Raw genomic sequence first — 9,506 nt, forward strand, 5'->3', positions numbered from 1 at the left:
TAGACAACTTCGAAGACTTGCGGCGGCCGTCGTCTCCCTCCGGTCTTGACCCTAGGTTTTCGTCGAGTTCTGGGTGGATGGATGCTCCGAGTTGAATAAGGTGCGAGCTATTTATAAGCCGAGGAAGCCACCGGTCGAAGGGGAGGCCGAACCGCCTCAGAAACGGGCTAGGCCGGCCGGCCTACCCCATTTCGGGCTCTCCTTGGTCTCATCTTTCGCGTGTAGACTCCTCGCATCTTCTAGAGTTTATGTCCTTCACGATTGCACCCCTTTGGACGCAGTTATCTTGGAGATATCTTCGAGGAAAGGATAGGATAAGGAATCCTTCCTTAAATCTTCATTTGCTTTGCTTAATCCTGAAGTATCTTGATCTCATCTTCGTGGGCTTGGTCCTTTGGGCTATCTTGGAGGATGGATGTGCATGAATGGGCTTCGAATCAACATGGGCTTTGGTCCTTCCTTTGGGCTTTGGCCTTCGTCTTTCTCCGTGTTAGCGCTCGATCACGGGCCTCGTCATTTCATGCTCCAAAATAGGCCAAAAACCTGCAAAAACGAAGTTCCTCCAAAATATATGTGCAAGTGTGAAAATGACCAATAATTAGGCCGGGGTTAGGACGGTTAGTGATTTTGATATTAAATTCATGCCATTATCAAAGATAAACAAGGGATAAAGTGGGTACTTAAGGAGCGCCAACACTGGGTCAGGTCGCTCCCCTCTCCGCGGTGGGTCCTGCTGCAGTCGTTGAGGCCGGTGAAGCTCCAAGCAGGACGCGGCCGCTGCTTCAGGGGGGCGATCCGGCGCTTCAGGAAATCTCCGAGTACGTGCAGCGAGGTGAGGCCGCCCTCCGCCAGCGACCTGATCTTGCCCAGCACAGAGTCAAAATCCGGCGGCAGGGACGGCTTGGTCCTCCAGGATACACGGTCGGAGGCGGGTACCTCGTTCGGCATGACCAGGCGCTCGTTGGCTTCAGTGGTGGCGATGACCCGCTCCTTGCGCCACTCCTCCCACTTTCCGCCATTGAGCCCGGGGATGTACGGCGACCGCAGGTCACTCCTCGTTTGGAAATAATATGCCCCCACTTTGTCTTTGCTCTTCCCGGACTTCACCAACTGGAAGAAGTGGCGGAAGAGGATGACGCAGGACCGCACCCCCACGAACATCTCGCACAGGTGCACGAAGATGGCCGTCAGGAGGATGGAGTGTGGCGTGAGGTGTTGAAGCTGGAGGCCGAAATCTTCCAGCAGCAGCAGGAAGAAGGAGGAGATCGGCAGCCCCAAGCCGGTGGAGATGTGTGAGATGAACAGTACAAACTCCCCGGCGCGCAAGTTGCCGAGGGGAACCGAGCCTGCTCGTACCCCCCAAACAGTCTCCTGAGCACTCCACCCAAGCAGGCGGCGCACTATGCTCAGCTCTTCTTCAGTCTGGAAACGGCGGGGATGAGCAAGGGATGCCATTTCTCCAAGGAGGTGAAATCTACGCGGGGGAGCAAGGGGCGAGGAAGCTCAAAGGCAAATGGGCGCAAAGGTTAGAAGGAAGAAGACGAATGCGGAAAAGTAACCGCGGTATGCGGTTCGCCCCTTTATGTAGCCTGACCCAACTGGCGCGCCCGGGAACCGTCGCTGGAACCCAAGCGACGCCCGCACTTGGTGTTAACCGCCCAGTCCATGTCAGGGGGGCCCAGGCCCGCCTGTCAGGGAGAGCGGGTAACAAACAAAAGTGTGAAAAGGAGGGATCTGAACCGTCGCCCGCGCACGAAGCGAGGCGGAAGCTGAGCTGACGTGCGCGTATTAAGTGCTGTCATGACCAAGCTTTTCGGGAACTGCGCCGGTAGTAAATATCCCGTTTACTCCGGCCGCAACAATGCCGAGCATCGCGCGCGTGACTAGGTGAACCACTGCGCGTGGGGGCCACAAGTCAGTAAGCCGTTGCGATGTGATGAGGTAGCAACCAACCCGATGGATGGTCAAAGCCGGTCAAGACCCCTGCAGTGAGAGGCTTCAAGTATGCAGGGCCAAATCGTAGTAGTGGCCCCACCTGCGGGTTCGAACCTCCCCCAAGGTGGGCCCGGAGGCCACTGTCGGTACCCTGTAGCAGGGATACCCACTTCTACTACAGTAAGGCAGGACCCGTGTAGTCATCTGTAACTGCGCGGTAAAGGGCGGAGCAACCAGAGCCCACAGGTCAGACTCTTACCTCACCGGACCAACAGCCCCGGACTCGCTCACTGCTCTGGGACGGGTCCGGAGACGCCACGTGTCCCCGAGGAAAGGAAGCTCCGAGCCAACCACCGAGATCCCGGACCCCCATAGGGGTCCGGGACCTCCTCGCACCCGTCCGGACCTCCCACGCGTGTAGAGCTAACATGCCGCCGGGGGGGGGGTCCGGAGCCACCACGTGTCCCGCGGGCGCGAGTCTTCTGCTGGAAGATTCGCCCACCCACCGCATTCAATGCGGTGGGCTGAGCCATGCTCTGCCGCCGCGGCTCACGGGGCAGACTTTGTCAGTCCTCACTGTAAACCGCGTATTACCGAGGTACACAGTGCAGCTGCCTGCGCCGCACCCGCACAGAGCCCGTCTGCCGCATTAATTGGATACTATGGCACGACACTTTTCCATCATGCCTCCTACGCCGCAAGCTACACTGCCAGTTCAGCTACGTGGCAGGCGACGCCGCTTGCTACGCCTGGCGCCGTTTCGACAAGACAGCGCCTGGGCACGCTGAACAGGGGATTCCAGGAGCAGGCAAGGAAATCCAGGAAAGAGATCTCCTTCGCCGGCGACGCCATAATATATGAACAGTACATTATTTTGTACTACATCGATGGGCCCACCTGTCGGTGACCCAACGGCCATGTATGCGTCTCCCTTGAGATATAAAAGGGAGGCGCTCGCTGTACACGACAGGCACTCTAGAGCACACTCAGACACACGCTGGACTTAGCTCCAAGCTGACCCAGACTCAAGCAATATAACACACAGTGGACGTAGGGCATTACGCTCCGGCGGCCCGAACCACTCTAAACTTGCTGTGTTCATCGTGTTCTTGAGCGAGATCGAACTAGTCGCTAGCTAACCCCCGAGTACTCACCCGCCACCCGGCTGTGGTTTGCCACACCATGACAAATATAATCACTCTGTTCGGCTGACTGTGACTGAAAAAATATTATACAAGAAAGCGGTTGTAGGTCAAACATCTAGATGGAGGTTTATTCGAGGGCCAGAGGTTGGGTTAGCCTCCAGGTTCATTGGAACTTTAACTGGGAAGCCAAGTTCTCTCTATGATACACCTGGTCGGCGACGCCCTCACTCCCAGTGAGGTGCGCCGCTCGGAATTTGAACTCCGGCCCTCCTTTTTCAGAGGTTGGCATCTAAGTCAGTCGGGCTACCCTCCCTACCCCTAGATGGAGGTTTACGAGTCAAGCATGCACAAATCAAATATCCATATCTCGTTCAAACATGTTAAATTTAATAGTGTTCTCTGAGAGAGAATAAACGAACATAAACTGAAAGCAGACAAGTAGATCAGAGGGAATGGTTAGGTTGTAGCTTCCACATGCTAAAACTTGATTGGAGAGTGATGAGGAGAGGGGGTCAAACTGGAGTAAATAACAAGACAATTCTTTTTGCATTTGCAAGTTGATATACAGGTTCATGAAGTTTGCATTTGCATTTTGCAAGTGTCATCGCGGCCGCATGATCAAACAAACCGCCGCCGTTGAGTTGAGTCAGACAGCGGCTGGCTGGGCCCACCTGACTCTGGCTTGGTTGCTTTCCAACGTTCACATAGCCCCTGCATGCAGGCTGCAGTTGAGTTCAAAACCATTTGAATGGAAGGAGGAGGCAGTGACTCAAGTGCAGTGAGCGAGGAGCTGAGGGTGAGGTGTTGAGCACACCAGGCGGTGCGCGCAGCCTGCCCTGACGCGCGGGCCCCACCTTCCTCCCCTACGCTGCACACTCCCCCACAAACAAACAGGCCGGGGCGGTTCAAACTGACAGGCCGAGAGCCGTTTCCCTCCCTCCCCAACCGACTCCTCCACTTGCTTTGCAACGGAAAAGAAGAAAGTGAGGCAGTTGCCGGTGCCATCCCCACACCGAGATTGCCTCCTGCACCACGTGCCCATTTCAAATTTCAAAACAAATCTCAAGTCTTCTTCTTAGCACTACTACTCACTACAAACTGCAAAATTTAAAAGGACACTCTTGGCAACGCAAAAAAGCTACGTAGCCGTTTCCGCTAGTTTTTATCGCAACGGAAGAAAAACGGGTTTTACGGATCTAACCAAATGATTTGCAAATTTCATTGTAACCATGCAATGGCAAGCTATTCATTTTTCTTTTCTTATCTACTAGTTCAAAAATAGCAAAATAAATTCATTTACCTGTGACCACATCCAGCCAGCCATTTGCACTATGTTCTGCTGACAACCAGTAACAGTGATCGTCTCTCACACCAAATCTGCACCAGTCACATCCAACCGAATAGAGGAAGATATAACCCAGAGATTCAAATCCTACACATATTCAAATAATAAAGAGGGGGATTACCAACGTCAACACTAGCCAGGCACAAGCTATTTGAATTTCAAAACACTAGCAGACAGCGTGCATCAACGGCCTAATCACCCTGCTACGTGAAAAAAGGAAACAATTGAAAATACAGGGGCCTTTCCATAAAATAGCCGCTTACTCCTCCATTACTCCCCTTCTCGGCTCCTCCATCATCCTCCTCCCCCTCGCTGCTCCTGTCAGGGCGCTTCCTCCCAACCCTAGCCCTAAGCCCGACGACGGAGATTCCGGGAGGGGGCGCCTCTTACCGCCGTCACGATGTCGACCATCGCCGCCTCCCGCCGCGCCTCCTCCTCCACCGCCAAGCGCCCCGCCATGGCCGAGAGCGCCGGGGGGCCCAAGGCGGCGGGCGCCGCCGCCGCGCAGGCCAAGAAGCGCGTCGCCCTCGGAAACATCACCAACATCGCCGCGCAAGGGGGAAGGGCCGCCGGGAAGGTCGCGCCACCGCCGGCCAGCGCGGTACGTACGCCTCTCCGACCCACCACGAGGATGATTTGGGGAATTTCGCGCGGAGCTCATTGTATTGTGCTTCTCTGGGGCCGGGGTGGGGGTGGGGATGGGGCCCCAACATTCTTCCTTCTTGGCTCGTCTCTTCTTCTGAAAGACTGCGAATCGGCGTGGTTTTCTTGGCTCTTCTTGGTAGTCCAGTTCTTGCGGTGCATCGATTGCATATCGAAATAATTGCATTTCCGGTTTCTTGGCTAGGGGAATTCTTCATGTTTGCACTAGGGAAATGGCGTGTACATCATTCTATGAGACCTTTGCTGGTTTCCTTATTTTTGTGCTATTGTAGGAGATAATCTGCGATTTGGTGGGGTTTTTTTGCCCATTCACTAGTGTTTATTGCATTACTACTCTTCATACACCGTTTGCATTCTTGTCTTCGACCTTGAAAGATCATTTTTCCCCATCATCAATCTGATATTCTGATGCGTCGTACTGCGTCTTCTGGGTGTGCTAAGGTGTTTAGTTTAGGAGCCACATCGCCTATTCCACATTTCCCTGAATCCTACAGATGTTTTGATTTTGTATTGCTACTCTCGGTCAATCTTATAACTTTACTGGATCTCTCTTCTCATTTGGAAAAAAAAAAGAAATATGTGGCATCTCTTTTTCTCTTGCTGATTTATTCATGGACTTGTACACTTGGTACTACTTCTCATTGGTTGAAATCTTGGCATGGTCAAAAGGCAGACCATCGTACAAATTTTATCGGCATTTTCAAAAGAAAGATCCTTGGTTTTCGCAACGTGACACTCGTTTGTCTTTGTTTGCTTTGGAATCTTCTCTTGTCAATATGATATTATGCACCTCAGCACCTGTAGTGTTGGGATTCATTTTCTTTTTGTGTACCTGATTACTGGTGATCCCAAATAGAGGTTTGAGCTCACTTATCCCTTTTGTTCAATTCACCTGCAGAAGTTGAATTCAGTTACCTCAGCTGCACCCTTGAAGAAACCATCTTTGGCAAGTGCTCGCAGTGTGAGCTCCATTCGGGGTCCTGCTTTGAAATCAGCTTCAATCAAGCCAGCTCCACCCCTTTCTCGCCATGACAGCACGATGCAGAAACATAATGTTCCACCTCCTAAAGTGCCTACGGTTCTCCAGGCGCCCAGTCGCATACCTGCTTTGGTTCCCTGCAACACCTTTATGTCTCCTGGACGCTCAGGAGACTCGGTTTCTGTTGATGAGACAATGTCGACTTGCGACTCCATGAAAAGCCCAGACTTTGAGTACATAGACAATGAGGACTCCTCAATGCTCGCCTCGTTGCAGCGACGTGCAAATGAACACCTACGTATCTCAGATGATAGAGATGTTGAAGGTTTGCTTAAATTCTTTTTAAGATCTGCACTTTTAAGTGTATTTGTCACTTTTTGTTGATTTGAATGTGTACGGCCTGCTTTCATTTTGCAGAAAATAAGTGGAAGAAAAATGCCTCTGCCCCAATGGAAATTGATCGCATTTGTGATGTTGACAATGACTTAGAGGATCCACAGTTGTGTGCTACTCTGGCTTCTGACATTTACATGCATCTGCGAGAGGCTGAGGTGACACATTCTTTCCGCTGTCTTCGTGCTGAAATGATTCCCCTTAAGCTTTGAACATATGGAATTGCATTTTTCAATAAAGATCACTATGCATACAGTCATTTTGGGTAGATTGCATAAGTCTACAAGCAAAAATATACATTGGTGCACCAAATCAGCAAGCTGTAATTTGCTTAATTTTAGTGGGTTTAATCATCTATAATTGCACTTTCCTTTTATAGCAGAAATTTCTGATTCTTTTCATATGAAGATTTTTTGTTGATGGATTGATGAAGCTCGATTCGATTGGAAGGATGTCTAATTTTATTCTGAGGAAATTTGGGCTAGACTTAATCCACGCATATGTTGTAGGGCCCTAGATATTCTGCATCTTTCTTCAATATGTATGTCACTAATAGTGCTGCTTTTGCTTTCTGGTAGACGAAGAAAAGACCATCTACTGATTTCATGGAAACAATTCAAAAGGATGTCAACCCAAGCATGAGGGCAATTTTGATAGACTGGCTTGTTGAAGTGAGTTTTTCTGCTAAATATAATAAAAAACCTAGATATCAATCTTATTTGATCTTCCATTATATATTTATGTTTATGATTTCCCCTTGTGCAGGTTGCTGAAGAATACCGTCTTGTCCCTGATACTCTGTACCTGACAGTTAACTACATTGACCGTTATCTTTCTGGCAATGAAATCAACCGCCAAAGGCTGCAATTACTTGGTGTTGCTTGCATGCTTATAGCTGCGTAAGATTCTACTAGTTCTCCTTTATTTCTTTCAGTTACCATCTATCATCATTACACTGCTGGCATTCTGATTTTGACATATTGGAAACTTCAAATGCAGAAAATATGAGGAGATATGTGCACCACAAGTAGAAGAATTCTGCTACATAACTGACAACACTTACTTCAGAGATGAGGTAGGTGATATATTTCTTCTGACCGTTCCTTGTTGCTTATCTGTTAGAAAAAACCATATCCAGTAGTCTCGTGTCATCATTGTCACGCTCTAACTTGTACATTTAACAGGTTTTGGAAATGGAAGCTTCTGTACTGAATTACTTGAAGTTTGAAATGACCGCACCAACAGCGAAATGCTTTTTGAGGTCCTTTTTCTTTTCTCTTTCATTTTAGTAAATTACGACGTTCATCTGAGTCGAACTCCACTAACTCTTTTTCTTGCTTATAATAGGAGATTTGCTCGTGCTGCACAAGCGTGTGATGAGGTACTTCTATATAGTCAGCTTCTGATCAATGTGACCAATTCCATAATTTACTTATGTCATTATTGCATTGCGCTGACAATTACTCTTCTTTATATAGGATCCAGCTTTGCATCTTGAGTTCCTGGCCAATTACATCGCTGAGCTATCACTCCTGGAGTACAGCCTACTCTCGTACCCTCCATCGCTAATAGCTGCCTCAGCTATTTTCTTGGCAAAGTTTGTACTTCAGCCAGCAAAGTATCCTTGGGTAGGTAGCATAATCATGTTGCCCTTCCCGTACATATTACTGTAACAGCTGCCTAATGACATGTCTGCATGAGCTAACATGTACAACTCATTGTCACTGGAAGCAGAATTCTACCCTTGCTTGCTACACACAATACAAGCCGTCCGAATTGTGCGATTGTGTAAAGGCATTGCATCGCCTATTCAGTGTTGGTCCTGGGAGCAACCTTCCTGCAATCAGAGAAAAGTACAGTCAACACAAGGTAACTGAACCTCGGTCCCCAGTTTCTTCAGTTATCAACACTGTTTCTAGTACTAACGCATTCCTCTTCCTATCCTTCCTCAGTACAAATTTGTTGCAAAGAAGCAGTGTCCAGCATCGATTCCCACTGAATTCTTTCGAGATGTGGCATGCTAGACTTAGAAGAAGCCCAGGAGTAGTTGCAGTTGCTTACTGAATTCTTGCTCTTGTGGCTGAATGCCCAGTAGCACCCGCACTGACTGTGCAGGTGGTTGGTGATGCCCCCCTGTTGTTTCAGGGGATTAGAAGAGTGTAGATTCTAGATTGATGTTTTGAAGTTTGTGGCCATGTATTCCTCTCCTGCTTCCTGCTGTAATCTTCCTGTATCTAGACCAATGTTTGCAGGCGCATGTAAATTGGAGTTCGGTAGAAGTAGATCGTAACATCTCGTTTGTAATGTCATGATACTGACTAGAGCGCGGTCACTTGAAGAATGGCTTCCAAGCTTGGGGCCTCATATGTTGCATGATGTATCTGTGAGTTCCGTTGCACTTCTATTCTGATGATAAGAGCGCACCAGGTTTTGGTAGTGCTCATTCTGAATAAGTTGTTATTTTGTCTCTCTTCTTTGAAGAACTTGTCCTGTCTAATGGGATCGACCAGGCTAAGACACAAAAAGGAACCAACACAGCGAATCAATGTATCTGGACACATATATATCCATTCAAGAGGGCGGAAAATAAGGGTCATGTCCCTCTCAATCCTTTGAATAGATCTGCCTGCCAGCTCAAGTCAGGCTCAAACAATTCATGCTGCTGTGTTGAGCTAGCTGTTTAGACGTGCATACCTACGTGTAATGCAGTTAGCTCGAAGCGGTTGTAACCAATTAATCAATAGTAGGAAAACCATATCATCAGCAAATTCAATAAAGATGGTGCCAAGTGCGTGATGAGAGAGCGGACTAGGGTTACAGAGATTGTATCTTAGCTGGTGTCACAGCTAATTGGGCCTGGCTGAAGCTTCCAGATAATCCTAGCTAGTCAGCTAAATTTGCAGTACTGCGCCTTAGCAAGCATTGAACATGCAATGATTGGTAGGATTTGGTTTTGATGAATGCTTAATCCCATTTATTATATATGACTAGCGGAGATGGCACGTGTTTAAAAATAATTATATTTAAAAATACTGCATATTTTAAA

At 48.7% G+C, this 9,506-nt stretch overlaps 1 protein-coding gene across 1 annotated transcript; it reads left to right on the forward strand.

Annotated features, from left to right (window-relative positions):
* Window positions 1-4,704: 4,704 nt before the first annotated feature.
* LOC120705483 (cyclin-A1-3-like) lies at window positions 4,705-8,840 on the forward strand. Its single transcript, XM_039989826.1, has 11 exons — window positions 4,705-5,026; window positions 5,987-6,392; window positions 6,485-6,618; window positions 7,039-7,131; window positions 7,226-7,359; window positions 7,460-7,535; window positions 7,645-7,721; window positions 7,808-7,841; window positions 7,939-8,088; window positions 8,195-8,329; window positions 8,413-8,840. Exons 1-11 carry the CDS (start codon window positions 4,826-4,828, stop codon window positions 8,482-8,484), a joined length of 1,512 nt encoding a protein of 503 aa, XP_039845760.1. The 5' UTR covers window positions 4,705-4,825; the 3' UTR covers window positions 8,485-8,840.
* The last annotated feature ends 666 nt before the right edge of the window (window positions 8,841-9,506 follow it).

This window comes from Panicum virgatum, chromosome 5K, assembly GCF_016808335.1.
Source record: "Panicum virgatum strain AP13 chromosome 5K, P.virgatum_v5, whole genome shotgun sequence".
In the NCBI taxonomy this organism is placed as follows: domain Eukaryota; kingdom Viridiplantae; phylum Streptophyta; class Magnoliopsida; order Poales; family Poaceae; genus Panicum; species Panicum virgatum.